General features: G+C 52.4%; 1 protein-coding gene across 1 annotated transcript in view; it reads right to left on the reverse strand.

The window, feature by feature from the left end:
- Nucleotides 1–23384, reverse strand: part of GSG1L (GSG1 like) — a 204132-nt gene that overhangs the window by 32818 nt on the left and 147930 nt on the right. The window contains exon 4 of the mRNA XM_045871886.2: nt 4138–4249. Coding sequence (XP_045727842.1) covers nt 4138–4249 — 112 coding nt within the window. The remainder of the gene's footprint in view (nt 1–4137; nt 4250–23384) is intronic.

A 23384-nucleotide genomic window follows, 5' to 3' on the forward strand; every position in this document is an offset into this window, starting at 1 on the left:
CTCCTGAGACAAGGTCATAAAATAAACTTGTAGCTTCTGCTCAGATGGCTTGGAATGCTTGCTCCCTGCAAGAAGCCGCTCCTGCTGACAGCCTAGCTGAGCCCCCAGCCCCCAGCGGGCACCCACAGCCAGTGCTGGGAGGGGTCAGTTAGGACACCCTGCCCGGCCATGCCCCAGATGATGCCACCTGGCCAACATCCCACTGAAGCGTCATGGAAGACCTTGAGCAAGGACAACTTAGCTAAGCCCAGTCAACCCACTACACCATAAGAGAAAATAACACATTTTTGTTTTAGGGTGATGTGTTCTAAATGAAGAGAATGCTGACACACTACTCGCAAGAGCCCCATGAGTAGAAACTCAGGCCATCCTCATTTTACAGATGAGGATACTGAGGCACGGGGAGGCTGAGTGACCTGGTGTGAGTCCGCAGCTGGCAAAGGTCCGGGTGGGGGTCTGCTCCCAGGCTGTCTGATTCCCAACCAAGGAACCTTCTCCTTCCTGTGCAGGTGTCCCTCCCAGAAGCTGGTGCCCAACTTCAGCTGGGCCTCTCTGATCCCCCAACCTCCCAAGCCCCCGAGGCCTGTTTTGCTCTGCTGGGCGGGGAGACAGAGGCTGACACTGTCTGGCCTCAAAGCTGGTCTCCTCTCTGGTGCCTGGGGTGGGGACAGGGGCAGTGTAGTGGCCAGAATTTTGACAAATGGCCTCACACATATTAAACAAGAGAAATGACACTGCACAGCCCTGGCAAGTCCCCAAAAGAAGGGATGAAAAATGGGGCTGATCCATCTTGCAGGCTTCGGTGACAAGAAGAAATGGATCGGCCCTAATAGGGGCCGCACATTGGGCCCCGGCCTTAAATAAGTCAAATGAAAATCAGGCCAGCCCCAAGGGAGGAGGGGAGCAGGGCAGGAGGCCCGGCTTTCAGAGAAAGAAAGGTTCCCGTGGCTGACACCAGCCGGCTGGGTTTTAGATGCTGAGTGCCAGGGTGGAGAACTAGGGGCTTCTAGAGAGGCCTGTGGGAGGAGGAGGCTCAGAATCTTATTACCACTTAAGGCTGTGGGACCCTGGGTGGGTGACCCAACCTTTCTGAGCCCTGGTTTTCACACATTCAACATGGGGGTTTTGCATATATTAAGTTCATATTAAGAATGGTAATATTAGAAGGGCTAGAGCCTGGGGCGTCTGGGTGGCTCAGTCAGTAAACCGCCAGACTCTTGATTTTGGCTCAGGTCATGATCTCAGGATCACGAGATCAAGCCCCACATTGGGCTCCGTCCTCGTACTTAGTGTGAGTGTACTTGAGATCCTCTCTCTCCCTCTCCCTCTGCCCTTCCACCTGCTCGTGTGCTCTCTAAATAAATAAATAAGGGGCGCCTGAGTGGCTCAGTCGTTAAGTGTCTGCCTTTGGCTCAGGTCATGATCCCGGGGTCCTGGGATCGAGCCCCACGTCGGGCTCCCTGCTCTGCGGGAAGCCTGCTTCTCCCTCTCCCATTCCCCTGCTTGTGTTCCCTCTCTCACTATGTCTCTCTTTGTCAAATAAATAAATAAAATCTTTAAAAAATAAAAATAAATAAATAAATAAATAAATAAAATCTTTAAAAAAAAGGGGGGCTGAAGTTTAAGAGCACTTATGCATACGCCAAACAGGGTGCTAAGCACATCTACAAACTGTCTTTGTATTACCCCATTCTCAGAGAGACACAATACAGAGGTTGAAGGTGCGGGCTCTGAGGCCAGACTGCCTGGGTTCAGATCCTGCTCTGCCGCCCAGCAGTCAGATAGCCTGGATAAGTGACTTGAGTTCCCTTTGCCTCAGGTTCCTCTCCAGGAAGTACCCACTCCATAGCATTGTTATGATGACGACATACCAGTGCTCAATACACAGCAGAGATTATTACACACGTGCTCAACACTCCAAAATGTTCCTTTCCTTTGTCCCCTTCTCTAGCTCAGATGAAAAACTTCCAAGGTCAAGAGCTCAAGCAAGAACTGCCAGAAGGAGGGAAGCATTGGATAAAATGGAACCAGAGCCTTAGCTGGTTTCCCTGCGGTCTTTCCACTTCAAGCGATCAGGGGTGGTGTTGGAGGGTCCAGGTCCCTTTAAGGCACATGCCTTTATAGGGGTGGGGCCGAGGAGAGAGTAGGAAGGGGCTTAAACCAGCAGGAGTCCCCACTGGTCTGAAAGGGGGGTCTTTCTGAGTTGGAGCCCTTTCTGCTCCACTCTGACCATCTTCCTCCAAAGTCTCTGTACCTGCTGTCCCCCTGCCCAGCACACTATCTTATTCCCTCCTCCACCAGTCTGCCTGACCACATTCTCCCCAGAGGACTCTCCCTGCCCAAAGCTGGGTCTGTGAACCCCCGCATCCACATGATAGCTTGTTTACTTGTCTCAATTGCCTGTTACAACAGTGTCTTGGCCACTGCTGTGCTCCCAGCACCTAGGAGAGTGGCTGTCCCCAAGTAAGCATTCAGTAAATGCCTGTAAAATGACTAAGTAGATAAATGGCCTCCAGCCACCAGAAGCAGACCTGCAGACCCTGGACATCTGTGGTCGCTGTCTTTCCAGCATGCATTCCTTCTTCTGATAACCACCCCCACACACTCCCAATTTTCCACTGGGGGACCTCTCCTCCTCCTCTCTTTGTCCAAGGGTTTGGGTGGGGCCAATCTCTCTTCCTTGACCTTGTAATCAAGCCAGACCAATTAGAGCAGTCCAGTCTCCTCAGGGTCTAAATCATTGGTCATGGGATGGACACATAACTTAAGCTAATTCAATGAAAGCCTTAACCAGGATGTTGGCTGGAAATATTGGGAAGAGGCCCCATCTCTCTGCTGGTGTTGCTACATTTGTAAAATGTAAGCCTAGACCTGGGCTTGGTGACCATTTTTGCTTAGGGAAAAGTTGCTTGTGAATGAAGCCAACCAACACAAAGGGAACAGAGACAGGAAAGTGGGGAGGGGAGACTGCCTCAGCTACTGATGAATCACCTGATCACTTGGATCCAGCTGTGCCTGAAGCAGACATTCTGGTAGCTCACCCAGCATCCATTCCACCCACTCGCCATTTGCGAGCTTTTGGCTCACTCCTGACTCCAGAGATGAGCGTGGGCAAGCTGAGCCAATAAGCTCATGACATTCCCTCAGCTGTGGTGATGATTCAGGAGAGAGAAAATGACCTAAGTTGGGCCCATCAAAGGGAGGCTTGGGACTTCAGTCAATGTTGGGGAAAGAGAAGCCCTTTCTTCCCCTGTATGTGAAGGAAGAAGCAGCACCCTCAGGAGCAGCTTTCTCACCACCAGGAGGGAAGCCCCCCCAGGGACAGGGTTAACATGTGCAGATGATCCCAGAGGAAGAGCAATCAGTCCTGATGACGTCAGAGACTCTGGATCAAACGGACCCTGAAGTCCACGACACAGCTGCCCCTGCCACTCACAGGAACCAGTGTGTTTCCGTATTGCTTGGACTGACGGGGATGGACTTTTCTGTTACAACACAAGGCACCCTAGCTGATCCTCCTGGACTTTTCTGTTATCTGAGCTAATACACATCCCGTGTTTACTTACACGTGGGAGTCTATTGCCGATCCTGCCTATCTTTCCACACCTAGCCTAGCAGACCTCCCAGGGCCCAGACGGCCTGCCAGCTTCTTTCTCCCCCTTCCAGAGCGGCCTGTGTGGCAGGGTTGGCAAACTTTCTCTGTAAAGGGCCGGGCAGTAAATATTTTAGGCTTTGTGGGCCACTGAGTGTGGGTCACAACCACAACTCTGCTATTGTAGCAGGAAAGTAGCCACAGACAACACATAAACCTAAGTGTGGCTCTGTCCCAATAAAACTTGATTTACAGACACTGAAATTTGAATTTCACATAATTTTCACACATCGCAAGATGTTATTCTTCTTTTGGTTTATTTTCCAGCATTTCAACGTGTAAAAACTATCCTTAGGTTGAGGGCTGCATAAAAACAGGCGGTGGGCCACATTTGGCCCACGGGCCACAGTTGGCCAACCGCAGTATTAGGGTCTCAAAGTGCCTTTGGACTCCGGGCTAGCTACCTTTGCCTTCTTCTGCCCTTCTCCCCGCAGCTGGGCCAAGCTGCTAAAGTCCCAGCATGCCTGGAGGTCAAAGCCACTTACCAGAAGGACCACCCGTAGTCCCAGGAGTGGGGTCTCCAGTCTTCAGGGCCAAGGCTCACAGTGACCTGGAATACTTGCGTGTACATCATGTGGGCTACCATTCCCAGGAGGCCTGTGGGGGGGAGCAGAACAAGGGGTCAGGAAGCCAGGTGGGGCTCTGTCCCCCTTTGTCCCATGGGCCTGTTAGTGTTGGGGGACAGCATGGAAGGAGAAGGGCCGTCGGCAGGACCGGAGCAGGGAAGCCAGAGGAGGGCGCTTTTCTCAGCCAGCCAAGGAGCTTGAGTTTGATCGAGAGGGCAAAAGGCAGGCCTGGAGAAATTAAACAAGGGAGACACAGAGTCAGATCTGGGCACAGAGGGACACGCTTTTTCTGTTAAGTACCAGATACGTAGATATTTTAGGCTCTGTGGTCCATGCAGCATCTGTTGCAACTACTTCTCCACTGCTGGAGAGCCATAGACAATACATAAATGGATGAGTATGGCTGTGTACCAATAAAACTTTATTTACAAAAACAAGCACTGGGCCGAATTGACCCCGTGGGCTATAGTTTGCTGATGCCTGTGTTAGAAGGTCATTTGGGAGAAGCAGCCTAGAGGTATTTTTCAAAACTGTAGATCTGGACTCCCTAGACTAGTGGGTCATGAAATCACCTTCACTGATTGCCAGCAGTAAAAAAAAAAAAAAAAAAAAAAGGCAACAAGAATGGAATGGAATAGAATAGGCATATCTGATACCATCAAGTATAACAAGAGTGAGTATTATTTTGTGAAACTTTGCAGTTCTGTGCATATGTCTGTGTGTGTGGTGACTGAAACATGAAATGGTTTTCTGTGGCTCATGGTCAAAAATCTTTGAGCCCACTGGCTGGAAAGACTTGGATTCCCAGGGATCTGAGTGGGAATCCTCTTCCACCATGTTTTCGCCATGTGGTGCTGGGCAAAGCTTCACTCTCTGAGCTTCATTCAAATCTCTGAACCCTAAGATGAGGACTGTGATGGGTAAGGTGAAGGGTAGGTAAAGGAGGCAAGGCAGCTTCAGTGTTGGTGCCTAGGGGGCATGTAATCATTACAGCTAGCATGATTATTACAACCCTGGGGACCTTTCTCTGTGTGGACCATGGCATCTGGAGCCCTCATGAACCTAACCCTAAGATAGAGTGATACGATATTGAGGAGGGAAGGGGTAGATAACAAGAAAGGAAAGGAATCATGCTTGTGCACCTGCTGTGGGCTGAGCACTCTGTGTTATTACCTCTTACTTTTCATAACAACCCTCTAAAGTATCATGAGGTACCATAATCAGGACTATGTACCGTTCGTTGTTCAGGTTGCCCACTGCACATCTCCATAGGGTCCATTCACAATGCAGTCTACGTGCATGTCCCTCCCTGGAGTTGAAGCAGAACAATGCCTGCAAGGCTGTATATGGCAGCCCTGCGTATGATTGTTCCCATTTCACAGGTGAGAAAACAGAAGCCTGGAGTGGTAAAGTCTGTCCATGGTCACGAAGGGAGTCAATGGTGTCATTGTGACTGGTGCCCAGATCCAAATGCCCTCAACTCCAAGGCTCTTCCCATGATGCCCAGCATGTGTCTGTCTTCCCCTGGTTGCCCGATCACCCTCTCCCCTCTTCTTGAAGAGGAGGCAAGAGGAAAGATGGAGATAAGGGGAGCAGAGGTGGAGGTTAAGCAGAGACAGAGGGGGCGGGGCTCTGCATCCTGGAACCCAGCGTGGGGAGTGGAGGGAGGGGGCCATCCTGTGTTCCCATAGTGTGAAGACAAATGTTTAACAACTGGTTCTCCAGAGGGAAAAGAAAAGCCCTGATCTGTAGCATTTGCCAAGTTCCATGGTGCAACGACTCGCACTATGGCCGATCTCAAGCTACCAACGTGATGTCACTGAAAGCAGAGCAGAGCAGAGCAGAGGCACTCACAAGCTGGTGCCAACAGGCTCCAGCACAGCTCTGGGTCTCACTCCAATCCCTGGACCTCGGGCCCAACGGAGACCACGGATGCAGAGGTGGCTGTCTGCATCTCTGAGCCTGGGTCAGCCCCCCATGGACACTTGTCACTATTCTCCGACCGCAGATGTGGGCTGGCAGGGAGCTCTCAGGTCAGGAAATCCAGGGAGAAATCCAGGCACCATGACAGGTGCCGAGGCCCCCGCAGGAGCCTCGTAAAGGTCTAGCCTCCCCCAGGCTGTCTCTGCCAGGCCCGAGTACATCCTAGACTGCATCTTTAGTTGTGCCCTGGCAGGTGGCGCAGAACTGTCCCGGGCTGTCACACCCAACAACAGCACACTCTCTGGTCCTCTCTGCCCTGGCTCAGTCTATTAGAAGGAGGAGAAGAATGGTGAGCCATATGGAGATCTTACTTTTCTTTACTTGACACAATTCTGGGTGAACTTGCCAAGAGGTACGTAACAGATATACCTTATTCTTTGGAACCGATGCATATGATTCCTTAATAACGAAGTACCATGTTTTATTTATCCAATCAATTGACAGTTACATTAAGTTATTTCCAGCTTTTTGCTCTACAAGCAATAATACTGAACACCTTTCTGCAAGTCTTTTTGTGCTTACAAGCAAGTATTTCTCCAGAGGGAATAATAAGAATTGCTGGGCCATAAAGCATATGTATTTTAAATTTGAGTCAATGTTGGGGAATCGCTCTCCTGCGTGGTAGCCCCATCTTGTGCTTCTGCCAGCTGTCTGGGAGTCCTTACCCAAATCTTCACCAACACTGGAGATTCTAAAACGTTAAATACTGTCATTCTTTTATGACGCAGAACGACACTTCAACATTGTTTTAAGTTTTGTGTTTCCCTCATTACTAGTGAGCTTGGGCGTTTTTCACATGTTCATTGACCATTCCTACCTCTGTCTGTATCCTTTGTCAATTTCTTCTTTTTTTAAAAAAGAAAAAAATATTTTCCCTTATCAATTGGTAGGAATTCTTTATGTATTCTGGATACTAATCCTGTCTGTTGTGTAGACTACCGAGAGTTTAGTGCTTGCCTTTTCCCATGTACTGGACATCTTTCTGTTTTTTAATTAATAGACTTTGGTCTTTAGAGCAGTTTTAAGTTTACAGAAAAAGCGAGGGGAACTTACAGAGAGGTCCCCTGTGCCCCCGGTCGCCACCCCCACAGTTTCCCACATGATTTACATCTGCCATCAGTGTAGGACATTTATTACAATTGACAACCCAATACTGATCCAGGATTATTAACTAAATTATTAACTAAATTAAACTATTAACTTAGTTTACATTAGGGTTTTCTCTTTGTGTTGTACATTCTATGGATTTTGATCAATCTTTGGCGACACGTATCCACCATTACTGTGTCGACTAGTTTCACAGCCTTAAAAATCTCATGTTCCACCTATTCATCCCTCCCTCCCTCCCGCCTTACTGAACTCCTGGCAACCACTGATCTTTTTACCGCCTTTTTCGTTTTGCCTTTTCCAGAATGTCATATAGTTGGAATCATACGGTGTGTAGCCTTCTCAGATCGGCTTCTCTCACTTAGTAATAAGCATGTAAGGTCCCCCCACGTCTCTTCATGGCTTTTTAGTGCTGAATGATGTTCCACTGTCTGGATGCATCACACATCACTCACCTGTGGGCCATCTACCTGCTGAAGGACATCTTGGTTCCTTCCAAGTTCTGGCAATTATGGATAAAGCCGCTTTTCTCATACATTTTGGTATTTGATATCGTCAAATTTACCAGGCTTTTCCTTTTCAGTTTTCACTTCCTGTGTCTACTTTTAGAAAAGCAGCACCATCAGGGGACCTGGGGGACTCAATCGGTTAAACGTCTGCCTTTGGCTCAGGTCATGATCTCCAGGTGCTGGGATCAAGCTCCACATCTTCCAGCTCCTGGCTCAGTGGGGAGTCTGCTTCTCCATCTCCCTCTGCCCCTCCCCCTGCTCTCTCTCTCAAATAAATAAAAATAAAAAAAAAAAAGGGTAGTGTCTTAAAAAAAAAAAAAAGCTTAGAAAAGCAGCACCATAAACACACAGTCTTATATTTTTATATTAATTCACCCAGAATTTATCTTGGTGAATGGTGTTAACTGTTTATAATGAGTAGCTAATTGTTTTGAATCCTTATAGAATGACCTGTTCTTTCTCCACTATTTTTTTTAAGATTTTATTTATTTATTTATTTATTTATCTATTTATTTATTTATTTATTTGAAAGAGACAGAGTGAGACAGAGAGCATGAGCAGGGGGAGGGGGAGAAGGAGACTCCCCTGCCGAGCAGGAAGCCCAATGCGGGACTCGATCCCAGGACCCTGGGATCATGACCTGAGCCGAAGGTAGTCGCTTAACTGACTGAGCCACCCATGCATCCCTCTCCACTGACTTTAAATGACACTTATATTCCAAGCCCCACATGTATATGAGTCTGTGTCCTAATGTCCCTCTGTTCCTGTGTCAACGCCACAGTTTTAGTCCTAATTTACAGGAGAGTCTGTCAGCTGGGAGGACAAGCCTCCCCTCCTCGATGCCCAGTGCTCATTCCCCCTGGAACTGATGCCCTACCCAGAAGCCTTGTGCCTTTGGTGGGGTCCCGACCCCTTCCTGAACCCCCCACCCCAGTCCCTTTCTGGGGGAGGGGGCTTGCTCTCCAAACACTCCGCTGTTCTAACTTATTCAGTTCCTTTTGCACCATGCCAGTCCACATGCTCTCTGAGTTCTGTGACCTCTGGGTGCCTTGGTTTTCTCATCTATAAAATGGGGATAGTAGACATAGGTAATTCTAATGAGCATCTACTAAAGAAGGAGTACTTTCATGAGAACAACTACTCCTTGTTTTAGGGCAGTGGGAACATAACGAAAACTCCTCGCTAGACCCAGAAGCCAGACCCAGCCTGTCGGCAGAGTAATTAATTTTCCAAATTGTTAGTTTGAAAAGCATTGATTTCTCAATCGATTTCCATTAACTCCCAAATACGAAAGGCTGCACTTTAAGAAAATGACAATCCACTCAAAGATAGGCTGGTGAGAGTCTCTGATTGCATTCTGAAGATTCTCCTTTAAAAACCCGACCCTTGCCTGTGTTTCTGGAAGCACGTCTGTTCTGCAAAGGGAGGTCCATGGTAGCATCTGTCATACAAACCCTCTGCAGAAGGAACTGTTTCCGATTCCTCTGAGTGAAAAAGTGACTTTCTGCGGAGTTACTGCACTTCCTAAATTAGCATCAACTAAATGAATGAGGCTTTCCTGCTCTAAGACTGCTATTTCCTGTCGGGGCCCCACGCTAGGAAACTCACGGCTATAAACGTAATTTTCCAACTCCTGACACCATAAACGGGAGCCCCAACCCACGACCCACGTGGTGAGGCAGCCATGGCTCCCCCCAGCCCCTGGGGGACTCTGGAGAGCACTGGGGGTGGCGCTGACCGAGGGGCCAGAGCTGGGCTGGGTGTGATGTCTGCCAGACCCCACAACAGGAAGGGCTGCCATGACTCCCAGCCCTGCCCTCCGCTGGTCAGACCAAAGAAGGGAAGTCAGCTGTCAAGTCCAGAGGGGCTGGCCTGCGTCCAGAATTAAGAGACAGTGTCGGGAGGGCCAGAAGCTAAGCCCAGGGTAAAGCAGGGGTGAAACAAAGTGAGAGAGAGTCTATAGTTTCCAGCTCTGTCACTCACCAGCTATGTGACCTTGAGTAGGTGACCTCTCATTTCTGTGCCTCAGTTTCCTCAAGTGTAACATAGGCGTAATAATAGCACCTGTCAGAGATTGGTATGAGTATCAGGTGGCTTATACTTGTGAAACATCTAGAACAGTGCTTGGCAGGAAGGAGGCCCTATATCAGTGTTTCTTGAATGAATGAATGAATGAATGAATGAATGAATGAATGAATGAATGCCTGAGACTCACTGTATAGGCCCTCTAGACAGCACACTTGTCCGGGGACCAGATCTGTAGCCCCAGAACACAGTAAGTGTTCGATATGTGTCAAATGAAAAGATGACCACAGGTGTGTGGGGCCGGGTTGTTAGGCCGGCAGGTGGAAAGTCCTGCGTCTGGGATATGGGAATGAGCAAGAGCAGGGCTGGATCTGACAACTCGGGAGAGCGAGTCATCTACATGAGCCAATATCCAAGTCATCATTCATTTATTTATCATTCACTAATTCAATCTGTCAGTGAATATTTACCAAATGCTTTTCACATGCCACACATTGGTCTAGTGCTTGGGGGCCACTAACACAGACGGACCGAGGCCCTGCCCTCAAGACTCTCAGGTTCTAGTGGAGAGATCCAGATGACGAGCCCATAGGTTAATAGGAAAACATCCTGTAGTGAGAGGTGCCATGATGAAAATAAAATAAGGCAACGTGACCGAGAGATCCTGGGGGCCGCTCAGACTGGGTGATCAGGGAGGGCCTCTCTGGGGAGGTGATATATTTTTTAAAGATTGTATTTATTTATTTGAGAGAGAGAGAGACAGACAGAGAATAAGCAGGGGGAGGGGCAAAGGGAGAAGCAGACTCCCTGCTGAGCAGGGAGCTCAAGATGGGCCTGGATCCTGGGACTCCCAGATCAAGACCTGAGCCGAAGGCAGATGCCCAACTCACTGAGCCACCCAGGTGTCCCTCGGGAGGTGATATTTAAGCAAAGGTTTGAATGGGAACTGGAGGCAGCCACAGGGAGGTCTGGGGAAGAGCACTCCAGTCGGAGGGAGAGAGGCCTGGCAGAGGCTGAAGGCAGGGGCCTGACCTGGGGGTGGCAGGGAGAGGAGGCTCCTGCAGAGGGCTAAGGAGAAGGTGTTTGGAGATGGGTCAGGAAGGTGGGCGGCGGCTAGCACCTTGCAGGCCACAGTGATGAGTCTGGCTTTTATTCTGAGTGTGGCAGAAGCCAGCAGAGGGCGGAAGCGGGGGCCTAGGTTATGTTTACAGCTCATTCTGGTTAGTGGGTGAAGAGAGCGGGTGGGGGAGGGGTGTGGAGGAGGGAGCCCGGCTGAGAGGCCCATCCAGGAGGCCCGCTGCTTGGCCCAGAGCTGCAGTGTGAAGGTGGAGCCAACAGGACGTGCTCATGGGCTGGACGTGGGGGCGAGGGTACCCGGAGCCGAGGATGACCTCCAGGGTTTCGGGTTGGGCAACTAACTGGGCAGATGGTGGTGCCATCTACTAAGATGAAGACGATGCAGGGAGGAAGACGTTGGGGTGGGCGGAATCCCATTTGGGCCACATTAGTTGGAAATGTCTATCACAGACCCAAGCAGAGATATATCAAGCAAGCGGGTGGGTATACAAGTCTGCGGTGCAGGGAGCAGTCTGAGCTGGGGATTAAATGCATGAGTCACTGGCTCAGGGACAAGGGCCTGGGAGAGACCACCCGAAGAGAGGCTGCAGGAAGGGAAAGCCCCGATGGAGCCCAGCCAATGCTGGGGCTGAGCAGAGTAGGAGGGGCGTGCAGAGCAGGCCGAGGAGGGTCCCTGGGCAGCAGGAGGAAGGGAGTGTGGCATCTCCAGGGCCGGGCAAAGTACGCGTGCCAAGACGGAGGCAGCAGCCCGTGAGGTCAAAGATGAAGAGAGAGAAGGGACCATTGGATTTGCCAATATGCAGGCCACTGGGGACAGACGCTCAGCTACAACAGGCTGAAACGAGGAGAGAAAGCAGCGTAGTCATCCCAGAGAAGGCGTCAAAGCCCGTGGAGAAGCAGGAAAAAGGGGGGACAGCGGGGTTCAGGGACAGGTGCTGAAGAGGGGAGGCAGAGAATGTTCCCGTGCTCCCCCCAAGCGATCAAGTAGACTGGGGGAGACTGCTGGTCGGAGGAGCCCCAGGGCGAGTGCAGAAGCAGGGCAGAGAGAAGGCAAGAAGGGCAGGGAAGTTTCCAGAGCTGCTTCCTGTCCACCAAGCAGGGCGAGACCCTCGGCTGAGAGTGAACCAGCAGGTGTGGACCCAGGGGAAGTTTAAGGAGAGAAGGGATGGCATAGTCTTTTTGGGGAGTGGGGAAGCGCGGACAAGCACGCTCGCTGCATATGTGTGGGGTCTGTGCTCATGAGTGTAAAGTGAGATCAGGCGACATGACAGGGACACACCGGAGTGCCTAGCCATGACGCCGCCCTGTGGGGAGGGGGCGTGGCGGACCCTGGCCCAGGTGGCCCTTCCTGTGGGAACACTCTGCAGCCTGGGGATATGGCCTGGGGCACGATACAGAGCAATGATGCCCCTCTCCTGCAGGCTTCCAGGACTCGTCTTGCATCTGGCCTGCCTCTCTCTTGCAGGGTTTGGACATATTATGCTGAGGGCATTGCTCCATTTAATTGAGATATCAGGGAAGTAGCTGATTAATTTATAATAGAGTTTATTATTAAAGATATTGTCTAAGTTACTACTCCGAACGCTCGGAGAGCATTCATGTCTAAATAAATATTCTTGTGTATGTGGGCACCGATCTGGATTTGCCAACAATCCCAGGCATGTCATGTGGGGACATCACACGGCTGGTGGGGACCTGGAGGAAGCTGAAACCGGATGAGATAGGCCAGGAGGGCAGCAAAGGGGAAGCCCCTCCTGGGGTGGCCTGACATTCAGTTGATGAGTCCCTAAGCAGATATCAAGTACCTGCTGTGGGCCAGGCTCTCTTCCAGTTCGGGGCGGGGGGGGGGGGGGGGGGGGAGGAAAGCCCTGAGAACAAGCCAACTGGTCTCCCAATGCTCTGGGGTGGGGGGCGGGGAGGAGACACAGACACACTGGGGACTGGTGTAGGCCAGGGCAGCCAACGGGGAAGGCCAGGGGCCCATGGGAAGCCCAACTGGGCTCCTAGACTGGGCTTGGATGGGAAGGTCAGGAAAGAATGTCACCCAGAGAAGGTGACCTCCAAGCTGAGAGCTGCAGGCTCAGAGGGACCAAGAGGGTGGGCCCGGCAGCGCAACCAGCTCTGGCAGAGCCCAGAAGCAAAGTGGCTCGGTGGGTTGTTAGGGCCGTGAGGCCGGGCACGTGGGTGAGGGAGCCACTGCTAGGGGGATAAACAGGACCCCGAAAAGGTCTGGAGTGCTCCTAGGGAGTCTGGGCTCTGTCCTGAGGGCAAGTGGGCAGGAATCACCTAACTGTAAGGAAGAAGGCAAGAATCAGATGTGCCTGATCTGTAAGATCTCTCCGGCTGGCGTGTGGGGGACGAGAAGGTGGGAGGCAGGGAGTTGGGGAGAGGCAGCTGTAGGTCCCCAGGCGACAAGGACGTGGCCAGGAGGAGGCTGCTGAGGTCAGGAGGCAGGTGAGCAGGTCGCTGGAGGGGTGGGAGCTTTGCTGAGATGGATGAATTCCCAGCCAACCCTCGGACGCTGGAGAGCCCTGCCTCAGGAGTGGGGAGGGACTGGGGGTAACTGGTGGGGCTGACCCACTTAGCATTGGCCCTGGAATATGTTCCCACAGAAAGAAAACTTTGAGATTCGAAAGGCTGGAACTTCATGACGCCCATCAGCAGGGAGGCAGACAGGAAAATAAATCCCTTATCTTTAAGTATCTAAAACATCCAAATGTTTGTCCGGACAGAGACCAAAGGCTGATTCTGACCGTCCCTCGAGCCCTCTGACCTGGGGAGCACCCCATAGAGTGGGTCCGCTTATTCTGAGAACCGTGACCAAGAAGCCGAGCTGAGGCTATGTTTAAAGCTTGCCCAGAACTATTTTTAAAGACCAGGCTATTTTTAGACACGCTCCCGAGAACCCGAAGCCTCTCTTGGTAGCATATTTCAGGGTTTAAAAAGTTCCTCCTTACACATAACCTAAATCTTTCCAGCTCCAATTTAAGCTAATTTCTTGCTCTGCCCTCTGAGGACAAGGGGTGAGCTGGCTGGCTTCTTCTCAAGGGGATCCTGTGGGAGCTTGGCAATTACCGAGTCGCCCCTCAACCTTGTCTGCGTGGTGCTAGATCATTGCCATTATTCTGCCCTTCCTGCAAAGGTCTCCCTTTCAGACCACTTGAGTCATTAGCATCAGGCTTGTTTGGATTCTGCTCATTTCTCTATTTGCCTTTTAAAGTGAAGTGGCCCAAATCAGAGGTAGTTTAATAGAGGCCCTTCCCATTTCAAGAACTGGGTTTATTGAACCACCACCCGCCTTGTCTGCCCCAACCACCTCCATCGAGCCCCGAGGCAACGAATGGGCTCAGACCCTCCCTGCCAGGTGGGGGTCTAGAAGGAGTCCCCGAGGCCATGACCTCAGTTCCTGGTGAGTCTTGGGGTAGCACAGGACAATTTGGTGGTGGGATGACTTCTGATGTTAAAAATCATGGATTTGTGCCCCAACTGCCCCCAGCGTTCCCTGCTATCCTCCTTCATTTGGGTAACTAGAGAGAAGAGCTCAATGACTTTGGAACACAGATGTCACAGAAGACTGGGAAAACAAGAGTTCAAGTTCCAGCTTTGCGGATTTCCAAAGCCTGCATGCTGGCGCTCGCTGGAAAGGTGTGGAAGAATGTGTGATGAAGCAGATGCAGCTTCTCTCCCCTCTGCCTGGACACCAGGTCAAGTGGCCTGCTTGCAGGGAGTGGGAGGAAACGGAGGAGGAAGAGAGGACAGTGGGTCCCAGGAAAGAATGGATTCAACTATGCAGACGCAAGCAGAGCAGCCCCTTCCTGGACTTCCCCAGGAGCAGGGGGGCCGTGGGGCAGCCCCCACAAAGGGCCCTCTCCCAATCTGAGGGGACAGTAGACAGCAGTGGACATCCTGGCAGTCTGGCCATGTGCGTACATACAGACACAGCCAGTGCAGAAAGAGTGATGTCCTCCTGGGGCCTGCTCCCATGTCTCTTCACATGCACTATCCCTATTTCGATGGCCTTGAATGTTCATAAGCACCCCAAGACAGCGGGCGGGCCCTCACCTGCAGCATGATGGTAGCAGGAAGGGGAGCAGGCACCCCAGCCCGTGCCTGGGTGGGAATGAGGAGAGCAAGCTGGAGCCCTCCAAGACAGAGCTGGAAGCCACCCCTGACAGGTCCACACCCCAAGTCACAGTTCTGGCCCTTTCTCCCGCTGCCTTCTGCATCTCTACCGCAGAAATTCACACGCCCCAGGAATGTGGCCTTGACATTCTACCCAAGCCCTGGCCTTGGGCTGTGTCTGTGGAGAACAGCCTCAACTCCGGCATAATGCACGAGACTTGAAGTCCCGTCTGCCGAGGGGGTGCCTTCTCAGCGGCTCCCAGCCAGCCCCACCCCCAGCTGCTCAACAGAGAGCCTGAGCACCCCCTGTAAGAACAGGGTCCCCGAGCGGTGGGCGCCAGGCAGAGACAGCCAGTGCGGACCGCTCTCTCAAGCCTCGGAGACTGCTCAACTCTCCACCTGCCCCACCAGACACCGTGGCCCCAGAGTGAGGGGGCCCTGTCATCGACTGTCCAGGCCAGGATACTTGAGAGGAAAGGGGGTGCAATTATCAACTACCCCGGGACAACTCGATAACTGGGGGAGAAGAGATGAATGAGGCAATGAGCCCCCTGATCTCTCCAGGGACCCCTGCCACCTGCAGATGGCCCCTAACCTTTACTCTGGGCTCTCCCTCTGCTAGAGACCTTTCCACAGCAGTCCTGGGAGGGTGTCCAGTTCACAGGTGACAAACAGAGTGTCTGGCAGGCCGACAGTGGAGGACCCAGGGGCAGAATCCCTTCTTTTTTGCCCAGCTTTCGTTCATCCCATGTGTAACTGTGGAGCACCTGCTAGGAGCCAGGGCTAGGGAAAGACGACTAAGACAGGTGTGGGCCCTGCCTGCTTGCAGCTCTCATGGGGGACCAGGACACAGGCAGAGAGCAAAGGCCAAGGGCCAGAGAGTCAGGAGATGGGCAGTGCAGGGGCCACAGGAGCCGACCACCGGAGTTCTCTGCTCTGGGGGTCTGGGGAGGTGTCCCTGGGGAGGGGTGTTGCAGCTGAGCCCGAAGGGCGAGGAGCTAACCAGGTCAGAGCTACCCAAGTGTGGGGCACGCCTCCCTCGGCTGCCCAAGCTCATTTTAGACCAGAAGTTCTAAACCTCAGCACTACTGATATCTGGGGCCAGATAACCGCTGGTCGTGGGGTGGGCTGTCCTGGGCTTTTCACGATGTTTAGCAGCATCCCGGCCTCTACCCATTCTTTGGATGCCAGGAACATTCATCTCCCCTCTCCCCAAGCGGTGATAACCGAAAATATCCCCAGAGTGTGGGGAGAGGGCAGCTGCACCCCGGGGGAGGGGGAACCACTGTCTGAGATGCAGTGGTGATGTTTTTTTTTTTTACAATGGTGATGGTTTTATTTTCCCAGTTTTACAGTTCCCTTCTATTTATTGCAAGGACTACTGGCTTTTCATTTCCGGTAGTGATCTGAAGCTTCCTTTCTGAATACATTTAAGTTTAAAAAAAAAAAAAAAGGGAGTGATTTAGAGGAAAATGCCAAGGAAGTGACGTGGCAGCCTTCGTGAAGGGAGAGGCACACGACAAAGCGTGAGGACTGGCGGACCAGGTGAGAGCGGCGGCCAGGCGCCCAAGGGGGGGCTGTAGGCTGGGGCATGTCCCATCAGCTGCACACCCCGTGGCAGGCTTGGGAATCTGGGGGGCTGGGGGGGTGCGTCCTGGAGAGCACACACTCTCCCTTGGAAGCTCAAGGCCAGCGTTCCTCCAATCTGCCCACCGATTGTCTCTCTTGGGTTGGGCACCAGAGGAAGGAATCGGCTTAACTTGCGGAGCCCTTGTGGCATCAAAGAGAAGAACCTGTAAACACTAGAGGCGTGCTCTTTGAGGCAAGATGCTCGCCTTAGGAAAGGCACCGGGGGCTCTGAAATCACTGGGGGGTGGGCCGCTCACCAGACAGTCCCATTTCGCTGTCCTCCTGGAGCATCTGCTCACTGGGGCCTCTGCGCGGGTCCCTCCCTTTGGCTTCTCTCTCTCTTTCTGCCTCTGTCTCTTCTTCCGTTTCCTTCTACCTCTGTCTTTGACTCTCCCTCCCGGTCTGGTTCTCTCTCCCTCAGGAGTATCTAGTCCGTGCGCCCACGTTCCAGGCAGGAATACTCCATGTGTTCGGGTCTCACGCAGTGGGCCTCCCCCTCACCTCCCATTTGGCCCCTGAGGGACCCTGGCTTGCACAGAGAAAACTGTGATGGGTTTGGGGCCCCCGCCTCACGCCTGGCCAGCCTCGAGAACATTCCTCCCAAAGCTACTCTTCCATCCACCAGTCACATTAGCTGAAATGCAAATCCTGTTCTTCTGGCCAGTTAGATTTCAGTGCTCTGGGCCATCACACTTCCCTGCAGTGACACTGGGGTACTAGCCAATGAGTTTCACTGCCCAGGAAACTGCCTGAGCCCCAGGAAAATGAGCTGAGCGGCCTTCTTGCCACAAAAGCTCCAGAGAGCAAAACCTCCGGGCAGCCCTCCCCTTCCAGGGGCCCCTCTACAGTTTGCAAAGCACTTGACCATCCTCTCGTGGCCCGGGAGATAAAGGAATGTGTAAGACAAACAAGGTCCCTGCCCTCACAGAGCTGATATTCTTAGGAAGGAAGACAGAAAATAAACACACTTGAAATTCAGAGTTTAATAAATGCGATGAAGGAAAAGAGGGCATGAGGAGAAGGTGGGAGTTAGTTTGGCCAAGGAAGTAGGGGGCCAGTCCCTTTGGGGAAGTGATGAGTAAGTTGAGACCTAGGTCTCAGGTCTGTGCTCAGATTCGGGGCAGGGAGGCGGGAAGTGCACTGTGAGGCGCTGCTGCAGGATCCCGAGGACATGGGGGGTCGGAGAGCCGTTGGCCTTGCCTCCTTGGAAGCCCAGCAGCTCTGCTGTCCCTCCTGCAGGCACCCGTCCTCCTGACCTCTGGCTCAGGGGTGCTCCCAGAGAGGCGCCTCCTGGTCCACCCCGTGCCCAGGACAGGAGCCCAGATGGAGCCCCACTCAGCCAGGTGATAAGAAGACAAAGCTGGAGTGCGGTGGGGCAGCAGAGCTTGGACTTGGACATCACCCTCCGGCCCGTGCTAAGAGCCCCCGCAGGGTTAGCATCCGGGGTTGCCTGGGTCTGAGCAAATCTCAGGGAGGAGGGGGGTGCTCGTGGAGGATGGCCAGGTGGGGCCCCCGGGAGCCCAGGGTGCGCCATGACATCGCTTCTAGACCTGCACTTCGTCACCTTTGCTGCTGTTGGCCCTGGTGTCCCTGCCTGAGACCATCCACTTGTCCCCTCCGTACTCATCTTGGGTGGGAGTGAGTCTGCCTAGCTCTCTTCTGAGGAAGGCTGTGGGAGGCAGAGAGGTGCTCCCAGCAGGGCTCCCTGGTACTCAGAGCGGAGACCAGGCTGTGAGGCCCCCAGACCTCAGACTGCGAGGAATCGAGGCTCAGCTGGGTTTGTGAGCTGCTATGGTGCAGAGGCCAGTGAGGGGTGGCTCTGTGTAGGTCCCGGGGACAGCCCGCAGCTAGAGCTCCCCCAATCGGCCCTGTCTGCCCCAGCAAGGCTCAGCTGCCCTGCTCCTGACCCGGCCTCCCAGAGGTCGGGTCTTCTCACCTTCCCTAGGCCTGGCCCAGGAGTGGCCCTGTGTACCCCACCCAGTCCCCCAAGCTGACAGATGCCTTCCGCAACCAAACTGCCAATTCCCTCCCAAGCAGCTGACTGTCTTCTAGGGCTCTTGGGAATATACCCTCCCAATCACCCCACCCCTGCCTCCCAGATTAGACCATTTCTCCCATCCCCATATATTGGCTGGGCCTCTTCCCTCAACCAGCAGACCACTTAGATGCTGTCATGGGGGGCAGGACAATGTAGACTCTGGAGTCAGACCGCCTGCATCCAAATCCTGCTTTCAACACTTACAGACCATGTGATCTGGGCAATTCTGTTAAATGCTCTGTGCCTCAGTTTCACCACCTGGTTGTAGGAATGAGCCATGAGCACACAGAACAGTGCCTAGAGCATAGTGTGGAGTGGATGTGGAGGTGTGGAGGTGTGGAGGTGTGGTGGCTACGCTGACCACTGCCGTGCCTCACACCAACCTGACCCCAGGACTCCTGTGCTCCATCTGCTGGGTCAGACATCCTTGGATGCTGACACATGCTGACACACAGAGTCTGAGTTCTTCCTGTCCTGAGGACCATGCCATCCCACTCCTGCTAGTTTTCCCCAGCACTCCCCAACCCCCCTGCTCCACCACTCTGAGCTCACTCTGCTCACCCACCAGAGCATGGAACAGAGAGCTGTGTCCCAGGTCAATTATAATACCCTTACTGATACCTTTGCTTGGACATGACTTGTCCCTGCAAAGGGAGTTCAGGAATGATGTGTGTGTCCTCATGGAGAAGAATGGAGGAGAGCAAGTAACTGGGAAGCGTGGTGGCAATGTGAGAGATGACTTTGGCAGACTTTGAGGAAGGAGGAAGGCCGTGAAGGGCAATGCCTGGGCTACATGGTGACTAATATGAAGCTACCTTCATGGGGTTCTTGACTGTGCATGCAAGATAGGCATCTACACGCACCCCCTCATTGACCCTGCTGGGACATTTTATGAAGGAGGAACTGTTACTCTCTCTTTAACAGATAAGGAGACAGAGGCTCAGAAAGGTTAAGGATTGTGTGGAGAGCCAAGTGGGCTAGCTCCAGAGTGGGCACCCCTGAATATTTCTCTGCTGCCTCTGGAAGGGTCAGATTCTCCAGATAAAGGACACCAGCACTGGCCTCCCAAGCAACCTGAATCTCAGGAGAAGAGGTATGACTAAGCATGATGGTAAGAAAAATGGAAATGTGGCTGGGGAGGAGGAGGGACTGAGAGCCATCAGTGACCCAGATGGTGACCCAGACCTTGCCGGTCTTGTCACTGATTGACTCTTATGTGGTCTCCACCCTAGTGGGTCTCAGAGCCCACAGGCCTGGCCAGGGTGTGTAGTCTTACATGGCAGTATATGGTGTGGCTCTATCCAAAGGGGGGAGGATGGGGAGGGCACAAGCCCCTCATTCCAGCCTGCTTCCCGGACCCCCAGCACACCTACCCACAGACACCACTATCCTTCAAGTTTCAAACATTGGCCTGACACCCACCAGTCATCTCTGGACAGCCAGCAATGTCTGTCTGGCCATCCAGCAGGGGAGAGAGCACTGGGTTGGAGTCGGACCCACCTGGGTTTGAATCTCAATCCTGCAACTTCCCAGCTGTGTGTCCATGAAGAAGTCACTTAACATCTCTGAACCCCCATTTCCTCATCTGGAAAGTGAGAATAATACCCAGGCATATCCACTCATACAACCAATATTCCTTGAGTACCTACTGTGTGCCAGATATGTTTCTAAGTCTTGGGGACACAGTGGAGAGCAATACAGAGTCCCTGTCCTCATGGAGCTGACAGTCAAGTGGGGGAAAAAGACAATAAAGATGCAATTTCCAGGAGAAACAGAATGAGGAGACAGAGTGGCTGGAGAAAGCTACTTCAGATTAGATCATCAGGGAAGGCCTCTCTGGGAAGGGGCTTCAAACTAGAATCTGAAGGATAAGGAGGAGTTGATCGTGAAAAAGCCTGGGAACGTCCCAAGCAGAGGGAACAGAGATTGCCAAGGCCTCTGGATGGGGAGAAGGGCCCAGTATGGCTGGAGCCTATGGAGTGAAGGGGTGAGGGGGTGTAGGAAGGTAGCAAAGGACCATTTTGGGAAGGGGTTGGGATTTTATTCAGAACACAAAAGGAAGCCACTAGAAGCTTTTAAGCATGCAAGTGACACTTCCCCCACTTAGTCATCTGAGACACAAAAGCACAGAGCACACAGGGCATGCTTGGTAAATGTTGGTTGACTTGTATGTGGTCTCAACCCAGTGGGTCTCAGAGCCCCCAGGCCTCGCCAGGCCTTGTAAATGTCACATGGCCGTGTGTGGCTCAGCTTTATGCAGAGGGGGAGCAAAAGGGGGCAGCAACCTCTCCTTCCAGGCCAGGTGTTCTCCGTGCTCTGTCCTTTGGCAGATTCTGCCAGCCAGCCACCTTCCCAGAGATAAATGGTGGCCAAGCACACACTCAACTCATTGTCTCAAAATAGCCATCAGGGAATTTCCAACACCTGGGAAAAGCACATAGACGATACCGTTTGTGAGAAGAGCTTTCCAAGTGCGAAGAATTTCCATCAAAGGGAAGTGTCCTCCAAGGGGCTCTTAGGCTCCCCAACCATCTGCAGCAGCAGAGGCCGTCTGGAGGGAGGGAACCAGGATGGAGGGAAGACGGGAGCCTGGGGAGACAGTACAAACCTTTAGTGTGAAACAGCCAGGACAGGACACCAGGCCAAGGCAGGGACCAGTGAAGGCAAGGGCATGAAGGATCCTCAGAGGAGGTGAGCAGGAAGGTCAGCTCTTGGGAGGGGAAATTTGGCAATGGTTGCCAAAACTGAAAATGCACCTTCTTTTTGACCCAGTAATTCCACCACTCGGAATTTACCCCCAGACATATTTGCCCAGGTGGACAAGGATATCTGGACAAGGATATTCATTGCAGCAGAGGGCTGAAAACATCCTAAAAGTCCACCAACTAATGGGTTAAGTGTTCAGGCAACAGAAATCTACGTCTCTGTCCCTGACCAGACCTCCTGTACCACTTCCACTCTTTCACTCCTCTCCAGCCACTCTGGCCTCCTTGGCCCTTCAATGTGCCAGGCATATTCCTACCTCAGGGACTTTGCACTTGCAATCCCTCTACCTGAGCCATTCTTCCCTCGGATCTCCACTTCTGCAGTAGGCAGCTTCCAGGATGACCTAGAATGATCCCTGCCTCATTGTGGAACCATTATGAAATCCCCTCCCGTAGAGTATGGGCTGGACTTACTGACAGAATACGGATGTGATGGGGCGTCTGGGTGGCTCAGTTGGTTGGGCGACTGCCTTCGGCTCAGGTCATGATCCTGGAATCCCTGGATCAAGTCCCGCATTGGGCTCCCCGCTCGGCAGGGAGTCTGCTTCTCCCTCTGACCCTCCCCCCTCTCATCTACTTGCTCTCTCTCATTCTCTCTCTCAAATAAATAAATAAAATCTTAAAAAAAAAAAAAAGAATACGGATGTGATGGAATGTCACTTCTGATGTTAGGTTTGAAAAACACCGTGGCTTCCATAGTGGGCTCTCTCTCTCGCTCTTTCCTTAGCATTATTCTCTTTCTCTTTCTTGGATCACTTCTGCTGGGGGAAGCAAGCTGCCCTGTTGCAAGCAGCCCTTGGGAGAGGCCCAGGAGGCCAGCCGGTGAGGAACCGAAGCTGCCACAACTGTGAGCGGGAGCTTGTACGTGGATGCTTCAGCCCCGGGCAAGCGCTGAGGTGACCGCAGCCCTGACCCACAGCTTGACTACAGCCCATGAGAGACTTGGAGCCAGAGTTTCCAGCTCACCTGTGCCTAGATCCCTGACCCACAAAACTGCTAAGTTTGGAGGTAACTTGTTACACATCAATAACTAACTCAACTTCCTTCAGGTCTCTGCTGATGGTCTATGCATTACCATAATGGCCTCCCCTTATCACAGTATAAGGGATACCCCTCCCCCTCTTTATAGCCCTCATCCCACCTAACATGTCATTCGTATATTTAACTATTAAATATCTCTCCATACTAGGACAGCAGCCCCCTGGAACAGAAGTGGTGTCTATTTTGTTCATTGTTGTGTCTCTAATACCTAGAACAGTGTCTGACACAAAGAAGGTGCTCAGTAAACACTAAGTTAATAATCCACAAGTGAAAAAGAATTGGGTAGATTAAAATATACCGACCAAAAATGACCCCCAAGAAATATTAAGTGAAAAAAGCAAGGCACAGAAAAATGAGTGCACTGTGCTACCACATTCACATTTTTAAATTTAGAACAATTCCAGAAGGATAGACAAGAAACCAGTAGAAGTAGAAGAAGGTTTCACAAGGAGAGGTTACCTGACCTGCGGCTTGAGGGGAAGGCAGGAAAAAGGAGGAACAGTGTTTCAGGCAGGACGAACAGCATGGGTCTCCTCTGGAGACCAAGATGGTGCCAGCCCAGGTGCTCTTCTGTGAGGCAGCCCAGCCCACCCCCCACGCACTGGGCTCCTGGCCATACTCAGCTCCAGTCCAGCAACCTCCTGGGACCTCCCTCAATTCTACTCTGCTCCTGATCCACCTAGTGCCTTCCTGCTCCCAGCCTGGACCTCAGAGCCTGTTTTCCTGAACTGGATTCATTAAGACAGAATCATCCACAGGCCCCTTTGGCTTTAGACCCTCCTGGTCACCCTGGTAAGTGTGCCCTGCCCCAGCACCACCTGAGATCCAAGCCCTGGCTATTCTGTCTGCTGGACTGGGGGCCTTACAGGC

Source organism: Mirounga angustirostris, unplaced genomic scaffold (assembly GCF_029215605.1).
Source record: "Mirounga angustirostris isolate CCGP_5_RB_7025 unplaced genomic scaffold, mMirAng1.0.hap1 SCAF_5, whole genome shotgun sequence".
NCBI classification, from domain to species: Eukaryota; Metazoa; Chordata; class Mammalia; order Carnivora; family Phocidae; genus Mirounga; species Mirounga angustirostris.